This window comes from Sapajus apella, unplaced genomic scaffold, assembly GCF_009761245.1.
Source record: "Sapajus apella isolate SASKATOON/1434 unplaced genomic scaffold, GSC_monkey_1.0 scaffold10, whole genome shotgun sequence".
Lineage (NCBI taxonomy): Eukaryota > Metazoa > Chordata > Mammalia > Primates > Cebidae > Sapajus > Sapajus apella.
The window spans coordinates 24,085,509-24,111,722 of NW_022436950.1; the positions used below are offsets into that span (position 1 = coordinate 24,085,509).

At 38.4% G+C, this 26,214-nt stretch overlaps 1 protein-coding gene across 1 annotated transcript in view; it reads left to right on the forward strand.

Moving 5' to 3' along the window:
* The window catches only part of FN1 (fibronectin 1), a 76,129-nt gene that overhangs the window by 17,330 nt on the left and 32,585 nt on the right, over window positions 1–26,214 (forward strand). Inside the window, 14 exon segments of the mRNA XM_032278306.1 lie at window positions 3,153–3,274; window positions 8,007–8,187; window positions 8,363–8,539; window positions 10,134–10,262; window positions 10,367–10,456; window positions 11,235–11,429; window positions 12,182–12,372; window positions 12,374–12,455; window positions 14,032–14,298; window positions 18,845–18,939; window positions 20,333–20,501; window positions 20,956–21,042; window positions 23,648–23,839; window positions 25,153–25,425. Of these exon segments, the coding sequence (XP_032134197.1) occupies window positions 3,153–3,274; window positions 8,007–8,187; window positions 8,363–8,539; window positions 10,134–10,262; window positions 10,367–10,456; window positions 11,235–11,429; window positions 12,182–12,372; window positions 12,374–12,455; window positions 14,032–14,298; window positions 18,845–18,939; window positions 20,333–20,501; window positions 20,956–21,042; window positions 23,648–23,839; window positions 25,153–25,425 (2,250 nt within the window).

Sequence of the window (26,214 nt, forward strand, 5' to 3'; positions counted from 1 at the left end):
GGCCAACCTCCTAAATTGTATTTCTGGATGTGGGTGTAAGAATCACTTAATTTTTTGTAACTTAATATATATTTAAATCTGATTGAGGAAGTACTGTAAGTATATATTTGGTTTGTTTGTTTACATGATGCAAATGATGCTTAAATGGTAGAAACTTCTAAAGCAATGCTCTGCAGCTTCTATGTTTATGATTGTTATTGGTGTGGTAATTTGCTGAAAATGATTGAGAAAGATCTTTGTCTCTCTTAAAATAAGATTGTCCACATAGCTGCTTGCTGGAAGCAATTAGGCGAACATGTAAGAGACAAAATCTGGAAAAGAATAAACCCTTCAGTATTGGAGTTTTACATGTTGACCTTACTCCTAGTCTTTAAAAAGGAGAACAGCAAAAGCCCGTTGAGCATAGAGGAGATTTAGGAGGGAAGAGATTGGCATTTGACCTCGGATATGCTCTTTGGTGCTTATCTGTATGTCTGGTTTGCTCAGTGGTTCGTGCCTGGCATCGAGGGCTTTAAGAGTGTGGTGTGAATAAAGGAACAATGAATTACCAGTAGATTGTCTCTGAGCCCTGCTATGTTTGTTCCTCCTACAGAGAACTTGGGAGAGTTGCTCAAACTAACACAAGATAAGAGGCATTTGCTTTGTCAATAAGCAACTAGAAAATCACAGATCTCCCCAAATTAAATAGAGGAAAAAAAGGACTGAGTCAAAAAATTATAAATGTTTAACTTCTGCAAGGTCACCACTATTGGAAATTACTCATTTTGACTTTATTTTAAACTAATTTTAAAAGTGTAGACATTTTTTCCTGGTATTATCTCAATTATTTTCTTGTTTATTTATATTGGATAAGAGAGGGAGTAAAGATTTCACAATGGCAACAGCTAGTATATGCCAATTAAATATTTAAAAAGTTATACCAACTACAAGTAGCAAAAGGATTGTCAAACATTTAAATCTAAATACCATAAATGATGGCATAATTTTTAACTTTTTGGTCTTCAAAGCGTACATAGTATAAGCTAGAGTAATTATACAAAGTATAAGCTGGAATATAGTGATTAACAGGAATTTAATTAACCTAAGAAATAACTGCCTCAGCCTCTTTAGTTCCTGAACAAAAACATGGTAAATTTCATTGCTGTTCAGCCCATGGCCTTTAAAGGTGGTCTATGACACAAGGCTAAATTTTAAAACGTAGAGTTTCAGACCGGTGCTTGAAGTCATATGAAGGCAAAAGGGGCCTCTGTAGTTTTGCTCCAGTTTGGCTGGGGTAAAAACCATTGCAGGACCCTTCTACTTTCCTCTCCCTGCCTGTTTTTATCCTCCTTCTTGTGTCCTTGTGGATATAGAAATATGATTAGGCTTAGAGATGAATAGTAAAGGCCAATTATGTTGTCTTTCTAAAACTTAATAGGGGTTTAACCATCATAAGATTATCCCCCCTCAAAATCATGATTGACAAAACTAAATAAAATGTCTATCAGGTGTCTCTTTATGGAGGAAATTGTACTAGGATTTCTTTAAATATTTATATATTCAATATTTAAATAACCTTATGCCAATTATTATAAATAATTTAAGGACATGATATTCCTAGCTTTCCTGATTTACATGGAAGTAAATAGTCACATCTCCAAAATTTTCCTTAAGTAGTTGTCTTTAAAAATGTGTTTTCATTTGTACAGTTCTTCATAAACAAAAGGGGTAATTCAAAGAGGGGCGTGGAATTGACTTCTGCCAATTGATCAAAACAAACATCCTGTGTGTTTTGTAAAATACATACAACTTTAAAATGACAAACTGATAATTTTTATGCCTGAATTTTGGTATTCATGTGGCTTGGAAATGTGTGCATTAAATGAAATTAAGATTCAAAGTATTTGCTAATCTTCAGCCACCTTTGAACTGTTACTGGTGTGGAAGTGAGTATATTGTTCTAGGATTTCTGTATCTATATGAATATCCAAGTTATATATATTTTTCTGCTACAGGAAGCTTTGTTTTCAAAGAGAATTTAACAGCTTAGATAATAAAATTTGAAAATCAATGTATTTTTTTACCTAGAAGCTTCAGGGAACTTAAATCTGTTAATAATCTGGTGAAGTGCTTTATTAAACATGCAAAATTTTGCTCTGTTTGACAGTGTCAGGTAGAAATTCTTGAAAACGTTATTATAAGACAATTTTTATTTTGAGTAATTTAAACATTGACTGACATCATAAAGATAGTGTTTTAAGAAAAGACAGTTTTCTGTTCTGCAAGCATAAATTTTCTAGCTATTTCATTATTATCTTAAATGGAGTTAACACTATGTAGAAATTGATGCTATTTCCCTTATTTTCCTTTTTTTTAAACAAAAGAACCAAAACCATACTTTAAAATTTGTTGATAACAGTGATATACATCAATATATAGAAATACTGAATTTAGTATATACTTCATAAAGTCATTTCCACTGACAACTGATTTCGGGAAAAAACAATTTAATCACTTAATAATTTGATGGATCAATGGTGTGATTTGAGAGTACATTTCTTGAATAAAAATAAAACTAGATGTTTTTTCCAAACTGATAGCTTGCTTAGACTGGTGAGAAATAAAACTAGGTCTTTAATTATTACCTTTGCCTATTTGCCTAAGATTTTACCCTGATTTAGAAATGTGTTTGTTTTACATCATCTCGTATGGCCTTTGAAATGTTGCTTCCTTCTTAGGTAGTAGATTCATTCTTGATGAAAACCTTCAAAAGTTAGAATTTGCTTTAAAAGAGGCTCAATACAATCAGTAAATGAAGTTTATGTTCTGTATTATATTATTTTTGTAGGCTCATTTCACAATTCTCATAATTCTTTGATAATGGAGAAAATAAAAGCAAGCAAAGATTTTGTTTTACCAATGTATTTTATTTGCTATAAACAACTATAATTTGCATTTCTCATGTGAAAGATAATAATTATCAGCGAAAAGTGGATTTGCTGCCTTGATTTTCAATGTAAATATTTAAAAGACTAATCCCAGATAATTTTATTATACTCACATTTACAGATAAGCAAAGCTGTTTGTAATGATGACCATCCACATACACAAAGTTTTAAGCTAAAGTGAGTGAACATCCAAGATAATTAAATGTTAAACGTTTTCATTTTCAGGCTCAAGTGGTCCTGTCCAAGTAGTTATCACTGAGACTCCGAGTCAGCCCAACTCTCACCCCATCCAGTGGAATGCACCACAACCATCTCACATTTCCAAGTACATCCTCAGATGGAAACCCGTGAGTATCCCACCCAGAAACCTTGGATACTGAATCTCCTGACCTTATCCGATTCTGATGGTTTCTTTTTTATTCCCCCAGCTTTTGAGCCAACAAGTCTGTTATCTATTTATTAGCATTTATTATATTTGCTTAGTGACCAAACAATATGTGGTCAATTAAATTGACATGTAGATTGAAGGATTTTTGGTTTTCGTTTTGGGTTTTGTTTTGTTTTTTCTTCGGGGGAAGGGGTTGATATTTGGAAGAATTTATCTCTTTATGTTAGAGAAATCTTTTTTGCAAGGACTTAGAAATGATAATGCTTAAAATTGTACTTGCCTAATGTGAGAAGAGAATCTCAGGTTTTTAAATGTCTTACAACCTCATCAAAGGAAAATTACTGGCATCATTTTTATAATTTGAAAAAAAAATGGACAATATATTTCTTTTTTGATTCACTTTTTAAGTGATCATTTTCAGAACTTTACTTTTGACCCACTGAATTTATTTAGATAGAAGGAAAAGAGATGATGGGAGGGAGGTTTAGATGAAGAATAGCAATTGGTTATTTAAGGTATAGCCCTGTGATCTGCTAATGAGAATTGACTAGAAATTAAAGAAACCAAATAAGGACAATATCGGTCTATTTAGCTTTAGTTTCTCTTACTCTCTCAAGCCTGCCCTATTTAACCCCAAAGTTCATAACTCATAATTTGAGAAACACTGTTTTAAACACAGAAGAAAAAAAAATGTCCATTTTAAATCACAGCTATTGAATTCTACAATTGCAAACAAACAAAAAAAATTTGACCAACCCAGACAGTTAAATTTAAACTCTTTAGGAAAAATTTAAGCTGTTAAAATGATTCTTTTTCTAAATTTCTAAAGCGGAAGGACAGAACTTTTCAGATTTAAAAGGGCCACCTGAGTGCCCAGAAAAATTGTGCAAAGAACCACGTCTAGACACATCTTTGATGTGTTAGAGTTCCAAGGATAAAAAGAAACTTCTAACGGCTTCTGTACTCAGCCAGGTTGTCAATCAAAATGTGGGGGCAAAATAACATTTTCAGACAGATTGTAGGCAGTTTATTTTCTATACATCCTTTTCTTTAAGGGTATTTGTGGATATACTCCAGAGAAACAAGAGTGGAATAAGAAGGAAGTTATGGGGTCCAGCAAACAGTGCTTCCAAATCAGACCCCTGACAGTGGTGGAAAACTTTTGCAACACAAGAACTGCATTGCTGGCTTAGAGGGCAGTCAATACAGATGGAACAGAAAGATGGGGATTGGGTTGAGAAATCAGGGATTTCAGTCTCCAACAAAAAAGAGGGACTTTATAGAAAAAGCAGGCTTGGAGAAAATTAATCACGGGGTTAAATATTGCAGTTAAAATAACAACGTGAGAATCAGGTGGAGGAATGTGTAATAAACCCAAATGTGGCCAGGCTCAGTGGCTTACGCCTGTAATCCCAGAACTTTGGGAGGCCAAGGTGGGCAGATCACCTGAGGTCTGGAGTTCGAGACCAGCCTGGCCAACACGGCAAAACCCCTTTTTCTACTAAAAATACAAAAATTAGCCAGGCATGGGTGTACGCCTGTAATCCCAGCTACTTGGGAGCTGAGGCAGGAGAATCGCTTGAACCCAGAAGGCGGAGGTTGCAGTGAGCCAAGATCATGTCATTACACTCTAGCCTGGGCAACAGAGTGAGAGTCTGTCTCGCACAAAAATCAAAACAACAACAACAAAAACCCCAAATGTATAATAAGTTAATAATTCCTATATGAAGCAAACTAAATTTCGGCAATATTAAGGTACAAAAACAAAGAGAGGAAAAATTTCATTGAACCTGGATTCTGGAAACTTCGATCCACCTAACAATCATGCTGTTAGACTCATTAAAAATAATATACTCCTAATGCATGAGGCAATCAGTCTATAGATGAGTCATGGAAACTTCATTGCAACTTCCAGACAAAATAAAAAGTAAATATTTACTTGAAAAATGGTGAATATGGAAGGTGGAGAAGAGAGGAGGTAATAGCTTTATCTTTCAAAGTGGAGAATCAAGAGAGATAGTACCAAAAGCTGATGAAGCTTAAAAAAAAGAATACTTAGTATAATATTTTAAATTATAAATATAAAGACAAGAAGAAGAAAGATAACAATACAAATGTCAGATACTGGGAATCTCCAAGATTCTGGGAGGAAAGGGGATAATATTACTGAGCTAAATCCTCAACTTTGTTCTGGGCACAGTGGCTCACACCTATAATCCGAGCACTTTAGGAGACTGAGGCCAGTGGATTATTTGAGCCCAGGAGTTCGAAACTAGCTTGAGCAACATGCTTATGCCCTGGCTCTACAAAAAATACATGAATTAGCGAGGCATGGTGGCATGCACCTGTAGTCCTAGCTACTTGGGAGACTGAGGCCGGAGGATCGCTTGAGCTTGAGAGGCAGAGGTTGTGCTGAGCCAAGATGGCACCACTACACTCAGCCTGGGAGACAGAGCAAGACTCTGTCTCAACATAAATAAATATATAAAAAATCCTCAACTTTCATATTAGAGTCTATAAATATGATCTATTGCGGACAAATTTAAAAAAACAGAGGTGTAAGCATGTTGTCTATTGGAGACAAGATCAGAAGAATAAAAACAGATTCTCTTAGAGAGGGGAATCATGTCTTTCTCATTGGCTCAATGTATTCTCCCTAGAGTCTAGAATGGTTTAGTATCTGGCTCACTGCTTAACAAATGGTGAATGAAAAAAAGTCATTTTTTTTTTATACTTTAAGTTCTGGGGTACATGTGCAGAACGTGCAGGATTGTTACATAAGCATACACGTGCCATGGTGGTTTGCTGCATCCATCCCCTCGTCATCTACATTAGGTATTTCTCCTAATGTTAGCCCTCTGCAATTCCCCCACTCCGGCTATCCCTCCCCTAACCCCCACCCCTGACAAGTCCCAGTGTGTGATGTTCCCCTTCCTGTGGCCATCTGTTCCCATTGTTCAACACCCACTTATGAGTGAGAACATGTGATGTTTGGTTTTCTGTTCTTGTGTCATTTTGCTGAAAATGATGGTTTCCAGCTTCATCCATGTCCCTGTAAAGGACATGAACTCATCCAAAAAAAATCATCCTTTTTCTTCTTTCACCCTCTTTTGTAATCTCCATAATCTGGCCATTTGTAGAACTTGATATCCAGTGATCTAAGTCAGCAGCATCAGTGATCCAAGACCTCCTAGTCTCTCATCTTTTTATTATAACACTAATTTTATTTTCTTTAAACTTAAGTATATCCGAAGTATTATGTGAGACCACTGCAGTGGGAGACACTTAAAAGTACGTATAAAATGTACGTTGAGGCCAGGCGTGGTGGCTCACGCCTGTAATCCAAGCACTTTGGAGGCCAAGGCAGGCGGATCACCTGAAGTCGGGAGTTCAAGACCAGCCTGACCAACATGGTGAAACCCCATCTTAAAAAAAAAAAAAGAAAAATGTGCTTTGAATTGGAAAGTCTTCAAAGAGCAGCAGTGATGAATTTTTTGAGATTTTAACCATTATAAAAATTCAGGGTTTTTTTTAATGGATGCCACCTGAGACTTTATTTTCTGTTGTTTTCTCCTACTAACTAACCCAACAAGCTCATGTTGAAAAATAATTTCTAAATAAATTTGAGCTAATTGCAATGACTGATTTAAAAATTTTTCTGAAGTGTATTTGAGTTAAAACTTCACTGCAAAGAGTACTACGATCACTCTTGCTTATTCCAAAAATATAAATGGACATTTGAGTATTTGAATTATTGAGGAACTGGTTGACTGGGTAACTTTTAAAAATCACTGGGCATAAAAAATATATTTTGACTTATATTAGTTTAGAATATTTACACTTGAAAGTCTCATCTTGTCTGAAGAGTGTTTCTTTCACACACATTTTACTGCACTGAGTTTGTGACCCATAGCATATTAATGAAGTGGAACAGGATGTGTAATATAAACTGGAAGCAAAAGACTAAATAAACCAAAATTGCGTTTTTTCTGCAGTCTTGTCCAAAATTGGCTAACCACTTCTGATGGGCTAGCTCATATCCAAGAGTGAGTCAGAAAACCAGACTTGTTGAACCTGGTATGTGATGGCCCCAGGAACTGAGTCACAAAGTAGCATTCTGCCTTTGAATGTTTTTTCAGGGCAAGAAACTTGAATTGTTTCCCACTGAGTTAAAAGATAGAATATATGGCATTGGCAATTCCATACTTCAGAGAAGAATATATCTGTTTGTTGTAGGAATAAAAAATATATGGGAGAGGCAAAGCTTAGGTTCATCATATTATGTTACTGATATAAGATAATTAACTTGGTAAAAGTGAAGGTGCCCATTGTCTGCAACTATATCACCCTGGGCAATATCACATATCACTCTGTTTCTCCATCCATAAAACAGGAGCAATGACGCCACTGCCTCACCATTAGAGGGTATGGAGACTAGATGGGAGAATGCAGGTAACAAAACAGAGCATGGCTATCAGTAGGTAACCTGCAGTAGTTTGTTGATGTTCACAATAGTTGGCATTATATCTACCTATGTAACTGTTGGGAATACAGTTTTCCATTATTTTCCGTGATTTTCCTCTAGAATGGAGCTGCCTAAGTTCCCCCATTCTTCTTTGAAGATTACTGAACTTCATCTTCACATGTTTGTCCTTGTAAACACTTGTGTGTGTGTTTATTTAAATTTTCAGAAAAATTCTGCAGGCCGTTGGAAGGAAGCTACCATACCAGGCCACTTAAACTCCTATACCATCAAAGGTCTGAAGCCTGGTGTGGTATACGAGGGCCAGCTCATCAGCATCCAGCAGTACGGCCACCAAGAAGTGACTCGCTTTGACTTCACCACCACTAGCACAAGCTCACCTGTGACCAGTACGTACCTGGCTACCCTCATGCCTCCTATGCCCAAGTTTCCCAGAGCTGAGCTCTTCTCAATTCATATTCTACCAAGAGTGGCACCAACATTTTTTTGAATGATGTTTGTATCGAGGACGGTAAATTTTCTAGATGGCTAAAGACTGACTTTCCCCTTTCTGTGACTCTCTAGGCAACACCGTGACAGGAGAGACGACCCCCTTTTCTCCCCTTGTTGCCACTTCTGAATCTGTGACTGAAATCACAGCCAGCAGCTTTGTGGTCTCCTGGGTCTCAGCTTCTGACACCGTGTCGGGATTCCGGGTGGAATATGAGCTGAGTGAGGAAGGAGATGAGCCACAGTACCTGGGTAAGCTCAACATGTTGCTCAAGACAGGTTTGGGGCAACTGCTGGAAAACTTTCCCTGGGAGGGGGCCTCTAGGTAGGTGGTATCTGTGGTTTGGAACTGGTTGACAGCTGAGACTGAAAAAATCACCCTGTGGCACGAGGAAGGAAGGAACTAGCTCTAGGAAGTGACCGGGTTTTCCCCAAGCCACTCTCACATGTCCTGGTCCCTGATGCCAGCTGCATCATGGCCTACCTAGACACAAATTCCTACAGCAAAAGCTGTTTTCTTAGTGGAAGTAAGTACCAGCACTGCAGCTGACAATATTAACGCAGCATTGTAGCAGGAGCAGCCGCGGGAAACGGATCTCTCCAACACCGAATAAAGGAGGGAGGAGTTTATTCGGCCGGGAGACCAGACAGTAATTTGTCAAAAACCCAGCTCCTCTAACAAAGGAAGGTTCTGCCTTTATATAGGCTTATACTTTAGATGTTACACGTGGAAGAATCTTAAGTTCATGGTTTTAGGACTCACATGTGAAAAAGTTTTGGTTTACAGTTTCAGGAATCACATATGAAAGGGTTCCGGTTTACAGTTTTAGGACTCACATGTGAAAAGGTTTCTGGTTTGATCTTGTTTTAAGTAAAAATAGTGCCTTTTGAAGAGTTTCCCCAAGGCCTAGCCTGTCACCTATAGGAAGATAAAACCGGAGGTGCCAGTCGGTCAACCTTTTCTTCTATTGAAATGCAGCATGATAGTCAAAGGGGAAGTTGATCTGAGAAGGCTGGGTCTCCCTCTTCAATATCGTCACTCATACTTTTCAAATTTTTATGGTGAGGGACCTTTAAAAAACGATATTGGCACACTGAAGTGTGCGCCAATTGTAAGCACTGAGTTCAGTGAATTTTTATAAAGTGAACATACCCTGAGACCAGCGCCCAGATCAAGAAAAATAATCTCTCTAAACTCTCACCCCATTGTCTTCTGCCAATAATCACAACCCTGACTTATTACTGCAGAGAGCTATTTTTTAAAATTTGGCATTAGATTACAAGAATTATACATCTTTAAAGAAAAGGTTGGAAAAATGAAAGGAAGAAGGAGGAGGAAGAGAAAGGAGAAAGACAAGGAGGGGGATCATCCCATAGTACGTTAATAATCACTGATTAGGCCGAGCATAGTGGCTCACTCCTGTAATCCCAGCACTTTGGGAAGCCGAGGCAGGCGGATCACTTGAGGCCAGGGGTTCGAGATGATCAACCTGGCCAACATGGTGAAACTCCGTCTCTACTAAAAATACAAAAAAAATTAGCCAGGTATGATGGTGTGTGCCTGTAATCCTGGCTACTCGGGACGCTGAGGCAGGAGAATTACTTGAACCTGAAAGGTGGAGGATGTGGTGAGCCGAGATCATGCCACTGCACTCCAGCCTGTACAACACAGCAAGACTTTGTGTAAAAAAAAATAATGATAATCACTGATTGTCTATTAGCACATTACCTTCTAGTCTTTTTTTCCTGTGAATATATAGTTCTTAAAATATTCTTCTTATAATCTGTAGAGTCATTTGAGGGATTAGTTTGCTCTGATTAGTAACCTCTCCTTTTCATTTCAAAGATCTTCCAAGCACAGCCACTTCCGTGAACATCCCTGATCTGCTTCCTGGCCGAAAATACATTGTAAATGTCTATCAGATATCTGAGGACGGGGAACAGAGTTTGATCCTGTCTACTTCGCAAACAACAGGTACATGGATGCTACACAATGTTAAGAGAATCTTTTTCTGTAAAACACAGGCCTGTAGCAGCACTTCCTGACTGTCAGCCCCACTTCCTTTCTTTCTTTCTTAGCGCCCGATGCCCCTCCTGACCCGACCGTGGACCTAGTTGATGACACCTCAATTGTTGTTCGCTGGAGCAGACCGCAGGCTCCCATCACAGGTCAGCTGAGCACCCCCAACCCCTGCTTTGACTGCTATGTTAATCTTAATGGCATTAGTGGGAAGGCCGATGTCAGTAGATTCTGACTGTGGACCTGCGTATCCCTTGAAATCTCTGGTATAATTTATGGGAGAGATGTGTATATGTGCGTATGTGGAGGGGTATTTCCTAGGGCACATTTCCCCACTAAACCATTTACCAACTCCCTCATACACACATACCACAACACACACACAGCCTGTAAAGTCAGCTCACTGGCTTATTAAAGCAGGTGTCCCAGCATTGAACAGGTATAATTTTCCTGAAAACCTTGCTCTAAGATTTATTCTGAAGGAGAAAGCTGAGCTGCCTTCTTAGCTCATTAAGTGATTTAACTGCCTCATCACTGAAGTTTCTAAAAGACACACACAATGCTAGACAACTCTGCTCAGGCTGCTTCATTAATTGCTTCCATCATCTGGAGCTCAAAGAGGAAAAATCAGCTTAACATGAATATTTTCCCCTAATGGCATCTCTAATTGACATTTATTAAGGATCTGAGGTCTTCAAGGATGATATTTATTATTAAAAAGGTTTGCATGACTGTTCTTATTTTATCTTCTTGCTGAATAGTCATTATTATAAGAAGTGGCAATATTAAAAGAGTCAAAAAGAATCACTGGCTCTTCACTAATCAAGCAAGAGGCTAAGGGCTGTTAGAAGAGGGAGGATTTATGGTGTTTCTAAGCCTCTGTCTCTAAGAAAACAGTGCATTTTACTTTTGCTCATGAATCTACAGGGTACAGAATAGTCTATTCGCCATCAGTAGAAGGTAGCAGCACGGAACTCAACCTTCCTGAAACTGCAAACTCCGTCACCCTCAGTGACTTGCAGCCTGGTGTTCAATATAACATCACTATCTATGCTGTGGAAGAAAACCAAGAAAGTACTCCTGTTGTCATTCAACAAGAAACCACTGGCACCCCACGTCCAGGTAACTTTTTCAAGAAGATACTTCTTATAGTATCTTAACAGGGTTGTTCCTGAGGGAGGGTTGTTTTGTCTCTGTCAACATTTCCCACATTCAAGTAATCTTACATATTAGTTTTTCCCTTAACTTCTGATATTTAGCTGAAATGTCATAAGTAATTTATCAAGGCTGGGTACTGGCCTTTCTGATTAAAAACCAACACCATCACATCGGTCTACAGATTTTTCCCCAGGAGCTTAGGGCTCATTTCATCTTTGATTCTTAAGTATTATAAAATGCTTCAGTAAGACAAAAACCATTACATTATTTGCTGCAGTTATTTCAAAGGTTTTTTTTTAGCATCTCTTTTATAACCCCCTCCCCCAACTACCATATGATAATTCATATGCTGGTAACTCATTTATTACCTAGCTGTTTTAGATAAAAGCTTCAAATGTCATAATCTAAGCACGATGACTGGACCATGAAAATATTATCTGATTAAGAGACAAACCTTAGCATAACTCTCAAATGAGAGGCTCAATGACCTGCCTAACATAGCCAAGAAACTGGCTTCTTAAAAACAATCTTCAGCAAGGCTGGGTGTGGTGGCTCATGCTTGTAATCCCAGCACTTTGGGAGGCCAAGACCTGAGGTTGGGAGTTCGAGACCAGCCTGACCAATGTGGTGAAACCCTGTCTCTAAAAACAATAAAAATTAAAAATAAAAAATCTTTAGCAGAAAATGTGAATGATCTGTTGACTCTTGTCTGTTAGATACAGTGCCCTCTCCCAGGGACCTGCAGTTTGTGGAAGTGACAGACGTGAAGGTCACCATCATGTGGACACCCCCTGAGAGTGTGGTGACCGGCTACCGCGTGGATGTGATCCCCGTCAACCTGCCTGGGGAGCATGGCCAGAGGCTGCCTATCAGCAGAAACACCTTTGCAGAAGTCACCGGGCTGTCCCCCCGGGGTCACCTATTACTTCAAAGTCTTCGCAGTGAACCATGGGAGGGAGAGCAAGCCTCTGACTGCCCAACAGACAACCAGTGAGTCTTCTCCTAACTTTACCTCCCCTCCAAATTCTCCACCCTCACTCCCAGCCTGTGAGGAAGCTCAGCAAACCATTCACTCAGAGGTGTATGGCTTAGAAAGAGGAAAATTCCCAGCTGGCAAGGGAATGTATAGTGAACACAAAGCATGTTAAACTTGAAAACAAAACTCAGACAAGCTCCATGGGTGCTAAGTGGTAACCCATCTCTAAAATACCTGTACCAGGGGAAGCATTCTAAGCGGGGAGAACTGAGGGGAATCTACTCTGAGTGCAGTTTTTATGTAGCTAAATATATCTAGGTCAAAGTTAAAATGCAGGCTTATAACATTTACAGTAGAATTCATTTAAGAATAGCAATTGTCAAGAATCTAGTATTACTAGCCACCGGCTTATTGGCTCAGTTTTTACAAGCATTATTCTCATATTTACTCTTTGTTTTGACCTTAGGAAGAAAGGTCTTATTATTATTATTATTATTTTTGAGGCAGAGTCTCACTATGTCACCCAGGCTCGAGTGCAGTGGTACCATCTCAGGTCACTGCAACCTCCACCTCCTGGGTTCAAGTGATTCTTCTCTCTCAGCCTCCCAAGCAACTGGGACTACAGGTGTATGCCATCATGCCCAGCTAATTTTTGTATTTTTAGTAGAGACGGGGTTTCACCATGTTAGCCAGGCTGGTCTTGAACTCCTGACCTCAAATGATCTGCCCACCTTGACCTCCCAAAGTGCTGGGATTACAGGCGTGACCCACCGTGCCCAGCCAGAAGGCCTTACTAGTATCCGCATCAAATACATAAAGAAACTGAGGCTTTTAAAAAGTTTTGCAACTTGTATGGTCACAGAGATAGGAAGGGACAGAGCTGGCTCTGTAACCTATGTCCAAAGCCCATGCTCTCAGTTATTATACTTGACTACCTCTTAAAGATTTCCTCTATTTGAAAGGTTATTTAAATTTTGGTGGGAAAAATTCCTGGTTATTATTCTCAAGAATAAATTCCACAATTTTTGTGACTGTGATAGTGCAAATTCACCAGTATCCTACCATGAATCTGATGATTTGAGTATATGTTATAATTACTGTAATTATTATCTAATCTGAACCATGTGAAAATAACTTTTATTTCTCCAGCAAAGGAATATTCACAGAATATTGCTTTTGACCCGTAGAGAGCTTCTTCTTGCTGTCATTTTAGGAGGCATATCCTTCTTTCCTTAATCTGTTTGGCTCAGGGCAAACTGTGAGGTTCAGAAGTGTTTGTTTTGCCTTTTTAAAAACACCATTGCTGTAATATAACTATAATTTCTGAGCATGGTGGGAAAGTCGTGCTGGAAAACTAGACTTCCTGATGATCAAGCAAAATGGTTCCACAATTTCTCATGACTGGCAGAGTTTTGGCAAAGTTCTGTGTAGCACTCTATCTCTTAATGGCTCGGTTTTCCCAGGGTTTTGACTTTCACATAGTTGCAACCTTGAGGAGAGAAAACTTAGACATTCAGTCAAGCTTCAGGACTTGAGTGATGATCAGCACTGATCTAAATATTTCTTGGCATGTTTCTTCTTTTTTCCTAGAACTGGATGCTCCCACTAACCTCCAGTTTGTCAATGAAACTGATTCTACTGTCCTGGTGATATGGACTCGGCCTCGGGCACGGATAACAGGGTACCGACTGACTGTGGGCCCGACCCGAGGAGGCCAGCCCAAGCAGTACAATGTGGGTCCCTCTGCCTCGAAGTACCCACTGAGGAACCTGCAGCCTGGATCTGAGTACACCGTATCCCTCGTGGCCATAAAGGGCAACCAACAGAGCCCCAAAGTCACTGGAGTCTTTTCCACATGTAAGCTGCAAATCAAATGCTTAACTATTTTACGTTCTCTATTCTTCATGTTTGTTTTTTTTTTTTAAAAAAAACAAACATTAAAAAGTTAGTACATAATTTAAAGCAGTGATACTAAAAATGTGCTCGATAGACTGGCTGCTGGCCTTGTTCATTGTTTGCTGCTAGTCTGCAACAAGGAAAAGGGTTGTGCCAGAATGTAAATCACAAAGCACCCTGCTCAGTACAGCTGAGAATTTTTCTGAAGCCAGATTTTCTTGATGAGGGAAGCAGTGTGTGCATTTGCACATACTGCCAAGTGCCATCTTTCCTCTAGGTCCAACACTTTGAGTAACATGGGTTTAAAGCACTCTGCTATTAGAAAAATTCAATTCTGTTACCTTAAATGAATTTACCAAGTGCTAGTGAAGGCAAGAAAAAATTAGCACCTATGTCCACGTTCTATCACTTTGGGTATTGAATAGTAACTATAAAATGCAGAATAAAAAATATCTACAGATTGAATGGGAACCAACTGATAGAACAAGAAGCCAAGGAAATGATTTCTTTACGAGTGTTGGCTCCAGAAGATTAAAGTACTTTTGCAGACAGAATCGCTTTTTTTCTGAAATTACGGTTGAAATTCCTCAGAGGAGAAAAATGCTAACAATATTTTTTGGTCATGTCTGTCCTTTTGCTCAACGTTTTAAAGGAAGTGGTCTTAAATCTTCTACATATCTACATCACAATAAAGACCTCTATTCACAAACTGATTTCTATTAAATACATTTCCATTTCTATCACAGAGAATTATAAGACTACTTCTTTCTAGCTGAACATTATTTGTTATTTTCAACTCAACATTTTGAATCACGGAAGCACCTAACATAAGCACTTTTTCAGCATATATTGTAACCATGGATGAGTTTGCAATTTTCTGAGAGCTTTCAACAAATGTTACTCTCTGATTAATTTATAAGTACGGAGGTTAAAAAGCATTCAAAAAGTCAATACAAGACTAGTTTGTAAATAACTGTGGAATTGATTTCCCAAAGAAAATATAAACTTTTCCCCATAAGAATTCATATTTTAGGAGAAACTTATTTCCATTTAAATTTGCTGTAAGAAGTTTGGCCCATGAAGCCTTTTTCCTAAGTAATAGTTAATCATAAGCAAGTAAAATTCGCTTTTAATTTGCAAATAAGCTTACCTGAAACTTTTGCTAAAATTTTACATGGTTCTAAGATACTCTAAAATCTACTCTCATGAAATTAATGTCTTTATATTTTTTATAAATATTCATTTCTTATAAATGTCCCTCGGTGAATTAGAATAGAGATTTCAGTGAATGTGCCCTTTCAGTAGATGTTGTCTTTTACTAAAATGTAGAATTCTATAGTTGTCTTTTTCATTCCTTAACATAAGACATATTTTACATAGTTTCTTTTGTTGAATACAGTGCTTATAAAAGAAAAAGCATTTTTAATGATGCTAACAATAATTTAGGGAAGGTTGTGGGTCAAGATTTTTCAAGTTCTTCTGAAGACTTTGGTATATTGGATATATTATTTTATGCTCTGCACAATACCTTCATATAAAATATAATTGTTTTAATTGAAATACTGATAGCCAAAACTGATTTTATTAGATAAAGGTTAACATAGTGTCTGGCACAGCTTATGCTTTCAAAAAATTATTTGGTGAGTAGATAATTGAGGAAGGAATTAAAAACAGCTCAAGGAAGCTTATATTTAAATAAACTAATGTAAGCAGGGTGTTCTACAACTCCATTTGAACTTTAAGTACTCCCTAAAGCTGTAAACATCAGCAGGGCTTACATGCTTTTGAAATTACTAAGTTTCTCTAGTTTTTTACTATCTTATTAAGCTGAATTCTGGGAATAACTTTTCTGAGTTTTGTAACTTGTGCTAAATTCTTAAGAGCTAATGTGAGAAATGCTAGGGAAAAAGCTGTTTCTGGGGGAAATTCAGCTTATTCCTGTATTGATAGGGCAAATTTTATTTCTTTAACAGCTGTGCTCTTCTTCCCTAACAAGGCCTGCCAGAACCCATAGCTCACCCTTAGAATCACATCCTTTGTTTGACATCAGTTTGTGAGTTTGTGGTTTGGTGATTTTCCCATAATCGCCTTCCCAGGCAGAAAGCATCATCTTAAACTTGGGAAGACTTTAACTGGCTGGCTCAAACCATAGAAAATACCTGATCTTAAAGTCCAGGATAGTTGAGGAGAATATAATTGTGAAAAAGTTGTGGTTTTCGCAGATGTTCAGTGAAAGAAACTAACTATTCTCCGAATTGTTTTTTTGTGGGCCATTAAAAATGGTCACCCAGGGCTGGCCATGGCATTTTGGCAGAGTCAGCAGCAGCCAAGTGGTGTATAATTTCAGAGGTACTAAAAGGCATCAGTGGTCACCTGTCCTATTCATGCACCCCTGCCTTCCACCAAACACCATCAAAATAACAACATACATAGATGAAGCAGCTCACGAAACCAGTAGTACCTTAATCCATTAGAGCTATCATTATGAAGTGGCCCACACATGTATTTGACTTTTTCTCACATTTTTTTTTTTTTCGAGATGGAGTCTTGCTCTGTTTCCCAGGCTGGAGTGCAGTGGCATGATGTCGGCTCACTGCCACCTCTGCCTCCCGAGTTCAAACAATTCTCCTTTCTCAGCCTCCCTGAGTAGCTGGGACAACAGGCACATACCACCATACCCAGCTAATTTTCTTATTTTTTTAGTAGAGACAGGGTTTCACCATGTTAATCAGGCAGGTCTCGAACTCCTGACCACAGGTGATCCACCCACCTCAGCCTCCCAGAGTGCTGGGATTACAGGCGTAAGCCACTGCACCCAGCCTATGGTATTTTTAAAATTAAAATAAAAAATTGCTCCTTAGAATCCAGACTGGAAAAAAAATGCGAGAATGGCAATGTTGATTCTAAATTCCCACATGGCAAAAGAAAAAAAAAATTGACCAGAGTTGAGTTGAGACTTGGAGTCTGAACACTTTTTAATCCCTGTTTGTATAACTCTGGAGACAAATGCTTTGTCTCGCCAGCCATTCATTATTTAGTATAAATGCATTCAGAGGTTCTTTTCCAATGGGAACAAAATTTGATTGAGATGTAAAGAGAGGAAGAATTGTGGAGACATCAGTGTGACCAGGGCTATTAATATACTTGATACCCTTGAACTTAACTTACCCATCTCAAAATATCTGGCCTTCCGTGACCTTACCTTTCTACATTTATAATAAGATTTGCAAAGTTCTTGGAAATCTCTATCTTAACTTTATATATACATGCCTCTTTTCTTTCTTTTTTTTTTCTTTTTTCTTTCTTTCTTTCTTTCTTTCTTTCTTTCTTTCTTTTTTTTTTTTTTCTTTCTTTCTTTCTTTCTCTTTCTTTTTCTCCTTTCTTTCCTTCCCTCCTTCCTTCTTTCTTTCTTTCTCTTTCTTTCTTTCTTTCTTTCTTTTTTTCTCTTTCTTTCTTTCTTTCTTTCCTTATTAATTTTTGCTACTAAAACCCAAAACAAACCTTTTACTTAAAAATAAGAATTTTTTTTAAAGCCAGGTGCCATGGCTTATGCCTTTAATCCCAGCACTTTGGAAGGCTGAAGTAGGTGGATCACCTGAGGTCAGGAGTTTGAAACCAGCCTGGCCAACATAGTGAAACCCCGTCTCTACTAAAAATACAGAAATTAGCTGGGTGTGGTGACAGGCACCTGTAGTCCTGGCTACTCGGGAGTCTGAGGCAGGAGAATCACTTGAATCCAGGAGGCAGAGGTTATAGTGAGATGAGATCAAGCCACTGCATTCCAGCCTGGGTGACAGAGCAAGATTCCATCTCAGAAAAAAAAAAAAAGATTTCTTTTAAAAGTAGAGACCAGAGACCAGCCTGACCTCGAACTCCTGACCTCAAGTGATTCACTCATCTCAGCCTCCCAAAGTGCTGGATTATAGGTGTGAGCCACTGATCCCTGCCCAGCATAAAGCTGATTTTATATAACCATCTATAATTTAACCATTGTTCTTAAATTAATGATTAAGAAACAATATGATAATCAGTTTGTGGTGGCCAGTTTTACGTTTCATAAGGGGTTTTATACTGGCAATATAGGGGAATTTATTGTCATCAAACTCAAATCCCAGCAATAATGAAAAGACATGAATTAGATTCTGTAATTTACTGAAAAGCCCTCCTTAGAAGATGTGTAACCCCTTGTTACTCAGGTATAATTCACGGGCCAGCAGAATTGGCATTATCTGTGAATTTGTCAGAAACGCAAACTCCCTAGTTCTTTGTTGGATCTCCAGAAACAAAAGCTGCATTTTAGCCAGACCCCAGATAACGTATGTGGCACATTCAAGATTGAGAAGCCTGATCCTCTCCCAATTCTCACCCAGTGAAAAAATATATGTTACATTCTCTATCTATTGTGTGGTTAAACTGAGGTTCTCCATAAAAATACTTATTATCTATATTCTACGCAATCATCTGTGATTTTTGAGGTTTGAATATGTGCATTGATTTTCTCTCACAGTGCAGCCGGGGAGCTCCATTCCACCTTACAACACTGAGGTGACTGAGACCACCATTGTGATCACATGGACACCTGCTCCAAGAATTGGTTTTAAGGTAAACTGCAGATGTCCCTAATTTCTGTGATACAGCCCTGAGACGTCCTTGTGTTTCTCATGTGGTGGACACAGGGTGTTCAGGAGTCAGGAGACCTGGGTTTTATCACCTGCTTCTGTTCATACATCTTTGATTACATTGTCAGGGCCTAACAATCCTTCCCTGTCTACCTCACTGAATTGTTGAAAGGATGGGCAGAGGCTCTGACAGTGCTTCGCAAAGGATAAAACATTAGTATGAAGCTGTTGCTTGTTGTTATCTTATTTTCTCTATTCTTTCCCACAGGGAATTACATTTCAAAAAAAACAGGAAAACTTCATTGATGTGTTGTTCTAAATGGGTGTGAACAAGTTCACAAAAGCCAATTTAGGGAGACCAATGAAACTCAGAGTCACTTAAAAAATCGCATTTTTATCCAATCAGTTTCATCTCCAACTGTTCAAAGCGCTGCGGGGGAATCTCTTAATAGAAGTTAAGATTAACGTTTCCCTGTGGATATCTGGATTTATATTCTTTAAAGTAATGATATTAGGGAAGTGATGAATACAAATGAGTAAGTTTAAAAGAATTCCGTTCTTTGGTATTTAGTGTGAAGAGACAAATACTTGTTATCGCTGGAAATCAGGACTCAATCCCCTTGATGGTTTAAAAAATACACCAAAGATGAAGTATATAAATGGCCATATTTATGATTATGCTACTCAAATATAGAGGAACTTTTTGAAGATTGCCAGTATACCTTTCAAATTCCCTTAATAATGTCGTGCTGACTTTCAGAAGCCTTATGATGTGTGAAGGATCTCTCTAGAGTTGAACACTATTTGATGACACAGTGTTACCTAAGCTTTTGAAATAGAATCTTAAAAGGATTTTAAATCATGGGTATAGCTATTCTTCTCTTATAATGTATCATCCTGCAGTTAAAGCTATGAACATATCTCTTCAAAAGGTTTGTTTTTCCAAAACAGTTGCTACAAGGGCTAGTGCCTTTAAATGGCAACTAAAAGGTGAATTGAATGTGAATAACTTAGAGAGCTCAGTCATTCCTTCTAGCACACACACAAAAAACAGAAATGAACTACCATGTGGCCCACAGTCCCGTGTATGTTTGGTTTGTAACAAGAGATTCTTTATCAAGCAAAGCAATATGTAATGCCATTTCTCTGGAACCTTTCATTACAAGCCACCTTAATGCAGTTTGGAAGATCACTCCCCTACCTTGGGGAATTTCCAGCTAAAGTATATAAAAGAGTCCCCAAATCATTTCTTAATAAAAGTACATTGTGCAGTTTCTGAAGAGTTCACACTATTTAAAGCATAATCACAACCTCACAGCAGTAACACAGCTCTGGAAATATTTGCCTTGGTGTTTATTTTGCTTTCCTTCCTCTAGCTGGGTGTTCGACCAAGCCAGGGAGGAGAGGCACCACGAGAAGTGACTTCAGACTCAGGAAGCATCGTTGTGTCTGGCTTGACTCCAGGCGTGGAATATGTCTATACCATCCAAGTCCTGAGAGATGGACAGGAAAGAGATGCACCAATCGTAAACAAAGTGGTGACACGTAAGAAGAATTCTTTTTCCCTTTTCGATTCGTTTTTAAAACTGTTCCACTTTTTGAAAAAAGCTAGTGTCAATATCACTTTTTACTTATGAGAATGGCACAGGGGAAATACTTTATCCTTACTTATATTATTAATGCTATTCCTGAATTTGGGGTAGCAGGTTCAATTCATGCCTTATATTTTATGGCACTGGAGATGTTCTTTCCATGTCAAGAATATTTATGAACTGGAAAGATGAAAATAATTTCAATAGTGTTGTAAAATCGGTAATCATTAAAAAAAAAGTCTTGGTCAGAGAATTGCTGCTGTCCATCATGTTTTCGTAGTGTAACCTATATTTTTATGGGAGGGAGGGAAGAAGCATGGAAGAGAGGGAGGTAGGGAAGGAGGAAAGATCACACAGGTCAAGAGCTTTGTGTTAGCTTTCACTTTTAAAATTTTCTTTCTGCATAGCATTGTCTCCACCAACAAACTTGCATCTGGAGTCAAACCCTGACACTGGAGTGCTCACAGTCTCCTGGGAGAGGAGCACCACCCCAGGTAAGCATGGGATGGAACAGAGGGCAAGTATACACCATACCTTCCCAAGACAAAGATTTTAGAAACTATGTTCCTTTCAGAGGAAGATAGGATTTGAATTACAATTGCTCAGCTCTCCATAAAACTATAGCAAAATCTAATGAACATCGTGGAGCAGCATGCAGGGTGCTTTTAATGCATGTTGACTTCAATCACAGGAAACAGAACAATCTTACGCTAGTCTACAGGGACAAGGCAGATCCTTACACAGCTGTAAGATTGAAGAAAAGCAGTGTGGAAGGTGCCTTTCGCTGAGTGCATTAAAAATTGCCAAACAAATGGCTGAAGTCATATTACGTAATTTCCCTTTTTTGAGTGGTTATAGAGCCTAAGTTTATTGTTCCCTGAAGTTTTGTGAATGTTTTGTCATGAGTTGCACTGCAATTATTTAAGGGTGATGAAAGGCAGAAATACCTTCATTTTACAGAATACGAAAACTGAGACTTTGAAAAAATCGGCCTACTCATAGTCACACATTTTAAATGTTGCAAAACTGGGATTGTTTGTAGACTCCTTCCACACCCAACTTCACATATTTGGAATGTAATTGTTTTTAAATTATATTCTATGCAAACTGAAAAATTTGGTCAAGGGGTTTCATGACTTTTAAAAACTTTAAATGAAGCATTTATCTAAATTCCCCATTCACACATATTTGAAAATTATTTATAAAATGTAAAATTATGTAAAGATAGCTATAACAATATTCAAATAACATGATGTACTAAGGCAATAACAGGAAATTTTAGATATTCATTACTTTTGCCAAAACCACATGAAAGTCTCACAAAACTTACTGAGAAAACCTTAAATTAAACAGAAACAGAAGTTTCAATGAATGTTGATTACATTATTACCTCATATACTTATTAATTTAAGGGATATGCTTAGTTTATTATTTAGCTATTTCTAAATTTACCGTTAAATCATCGTGAAATTTTTGTTTAAAAAAGTATTATATAGTTCTTATTTTTGCCAGGGCACAAAGCTAAGGCAATCATTTCTAAATCTGATTAATGTCTGCAATCACACAGAATAAAACCAGCTCTTTTAATCTCCCTCTGAAGTAGAGTGATTTTCAGGAAGTTTTCATTATGTTTGGAAACATCGTTTAAGCCAAAGCTATACAATTTCCAGCTGAGTTGCTCCGAATTTGAAATTTGAAGTTGGCAAGCTTCATGCTTGTTAGCAGCAGGACCATTAACACCTTGCTTGTCTCAATCGCCCAGCCCACACATTTGGATGATCAGTAGCAAGTGTAATGATCTCAATATTTATTTCTCATCCAGTTGGGCTTCCTCGTATTTGCCATGTTAGTGTTCACCCTGTTCCTAATGGCAAAACATACTGTCATCTCCTTGCCCTTCATAAAGTTTAATATACTTTCTCGTTTTACTTTTAAGCTGGCCCTGCAGATCTCTAGTTGTCACTGTTTTTGTTTGACTGTCTTTCTCTCCTCCCCCTCAACTCTTTTACTGCCCAATTTCTGTGATTCCTGAAGACTACAACAATCAATACTCTTTTTTATCGTTCTTTTTTTTTGAGTCTCGCTCTGTCACCCAGGCTTGGAGTGCAGTGGCGAAATCTCGGCCACCACGCCCAGTTAATTTTTGTATTTTTAGTAGAGACAGGGTTTCACCATGTTGGCCAGGCCAGTCTCAAACTCCTGACCTCAGGTGATCTACCTGCCTCAGCCTCCCAATCAATACTCTTTCTAGAATAAGTATCACCTCTTTTGTTTTTCACCTTTTCGCCTTCTTGATTCTCTTCCCGTAAATCCCATAGTTTCAGGCCTTTTGAATTAGGAGAGTTCTCTTTGGGGAATGTGCTTTAGGTTGAGAGCGATTCCACACTAGTGGGTAGAAAGGAATATTCCTCAGCTGTCTTCAAATAATCCATTAAGGAAAAGCGGGATGCAGTGATAGGACTATGGGATTTGGAGACAAAAAAAGCTTTTGGGAATCACTCACTGGTTCAAGATTTCCTTTAAAGTGAGGATCTTACTTTGGGAGGCCGAGGTGGGCGGATCATGAGGTCAAGAGATCGAAACCATCCTGGCCAACATGGTGAAACCCTGTCTCTACTAAAAAATACAAAAATTAGCTGGGCATGGCGGCGCGTGCCTGTAGTCCCAGCTACTTGGGAGGCTGAGGCAGGAGAATTGCTGGAACCCAGGAGGCAGAAATTGCAGGAAGCCAAGATTACGCCACTGCACTCCAGCCTAGTGCCTGGAGACAGAACGAGACTGTCTCAAAAAAAAAAAAAAAAAAAAAAAAAAGTGAGCTTCTTGGCAGAGGCTGAAATGAGCCAAGATTGTGCCACTGCATTCCAGCCTGAGTGATAGAGGGAGACTGTCTCAAAAAATAAAAATAAAAAAATAAAGTGAGGATCTTAGAACTGCCTGAAAGGATTGTTGCAAGCATTGAATGATAGTGACAGTGGAGTCCTCAGTAAATGCCAGGTCCTTCTGCATTCTGCTCCGTGAGTCCACCATTGGAGTCTAGTTAAATATGCTCTGGCTCACAGATGCTTGGTGCAAAAACTTCCTCCTTTCTTTTTTCTCCAGACATTACTGGTTATAGAATTACCACAACCCCTACAAATGGCCAGCAGGGATATTCTTTGGAAGAAGAGGTCCATGCTGATCAGAGTTCCTGCACTTTTGATAACCTGAGTCCCGGCCTGGAGTACAATGTCAGTGTTTACACTGTCAAGGATGACAAGGAAAGTGTCCCTATCTCTGATACCATCATCCCAGGTAATAGAAAAATAAGCTGCTATCCTCAGAGTGGTACTTCCAATAAGAGTGGGGATTAGCATCTTAATCCCCAGATGGTTAAGGGTGTCAAATAGATTTGGGATTTAACTCTGATCTCCCAGCTGCACTCTCCAAAACGATGAAGTCAAAGTAGCAATTTGGACAAATGCTTGCCGTTAACACCGCTTTACTGTCTGTGCTTCACTGGGATGCTGTGTGTTGCAGCAAGTATGTAATGGAGTGGCAACCATGGCTTTAACTTTGTACTGTCCGCTCACATGGAAGTGTACTAAAACACTGTCACGTGTCTGTACTCAGTACTGACAGGCTAAAAGTAATATGGTAAATGCATCCCATTAGGACATTTCTGCCTGATTTGACAGTCCATGTCAATTTCCAACAGCTGCCTATCAAATAGTTTTGTCCCCGTATGTGAGCACTAAAACAGCATTTGGTTGACACGTCCAGTTTTTCATCTTGCAGTTTCAAATCCTTCTTTTTAAAAATTGAATTAAAAAAAAAAAAAAAGAAGTAAAAGCCACACCTTCAGGGTGTTCTTTCTTGTGGCTTCAAAGACAACATTGCAAAGGCCTATCTAAGGATAGGCTTGTTTGTCCATTGGATTATAACAGACTGAAGGCATTGGACAGATTGTGTTACCCTTTGAACTCCTTGGTAGAATGCTTTTACTAACGCTAATTAAATATTTTGATTATGAATGAACTAAAATAGTGGCAATGGCCTTGACTTTAGGCCTGCCTTTCCTCAGCCTGAATGTGCTTCTGAAGGGCACATTTCACACCATATGTTCATAATGCATTAGCGTTATGGCTATGAGGTCATCATGAGTTTTGTATGGGAGAAAAAAAAATTATCAGCCAATTATTATTTTTTTTAACCTTCTTCATGCAAGCTTATTTTCTACCAAAACAGTTTTGGAATTTTAAAAAACATTGCTGATACTTCAGATATTATGTTGAGGCTCTAAGAATGGTTTTGGCATCCTAAAGAGGCCTATGATTTTTAGGAATCTGAACAGTTCAAATTGTACCCTTTAAGGACGTTTTCAAAATGAAAAAAAAAAAAATCCTAAAAGAATATTGTAACCTGCTTTATTCTCCCAGGGAAGCAAACTGTTCATGATGCTTAGGAAGCCTTTTCAGAGAATTTAAAACAGAGTGCATATTACCATCATTGCTTTAACATTCCATCAATTTTACTACCGGTAACCTGATATACACTGCTTTATTTTTTCCTCTTTTTTTTTTGCCTCTATTTGCCTTTTTCCCCCCCTTTGCTTTGTAACTCAATAGAGGTGCCCCAACTCACTGACCTAAGCTTTGTTGATATAACCGATTCAAGCATCGGCCTGAGGTGGACCCCGCTAAACTCTTCCACCATTATTGGGTACCGCATCACAGTAGTTGCGGCAGGAGAAGGGATCCCTATTTTTGAAGATTTTGTGGACTCCTCAGTAGGATACTACACAGTCACAGGGCTGGAGCCGGGCATTGACTATGATATCAGCGTTATCACTCTCATTAATGGCGGCGAGAGTGCCCCTACTACACTGACACAGCAAACGGGTGAATTTTGAAAACTTCTGTGTTTAAGACATGGATGGTGTGTTGCATGCTGCCACCAGTTACTCTGGTTAAATATGGATGTTTCAAGGGAGAAGTCAGCAATTGTCCAAAGATTAAGACAGGGTGGAGTTGGGGGGATAAGGAATCAAATGCATCTGCTAAACTGAGGGAGGAAAGCATATGCAAGTATTCTTAAGTTCACTCTCATTTACACTACAAGTAGATATAAAGCTGGAGAAATACAGATGTCTGCTCTGTTAAATATAAAATAGCAAATGTTCATTCAATTTGCAGACCTAGAATTTTTCTTCTTAAATGCTGAACATGAATACCAAGTTGTATAATGAGCACCAGTTAATTATAAGAAATATACCTCCAAACTGTACCATCATGCTCACCCTCCTACCCTTTGATAAACTCTACCGTGTTCCTTCTTTGTAGCTAAAAACCCATCAAAATTTAGGGTAGAGTGGATAGGTATTGTTTTGAGGTAGGAGAAAACGAAACTTGGGAGCATTCTAGGTTTTGTTGCTGTCATTAGGTAAAGAAACACCTCTTTAACCACAGTCTGGGGATAAGCATGCAACATTTTAGAGGTTCTCTGCCCTGCATGGGAAAAGAAACACGCTGAGAACCAATTTGCATGAACCCTCTTCACTTGTAAGTAGAATTCACTGAATGGAACCGTAGCTCTAGACATCTCACATGGGGGGGGGTTTAGGACCCTCTTGTCTTTTTGTCTGTGTGCATGGATTTCTTTGGAAAGTATTGCTATGTGTCTCTGCTGTG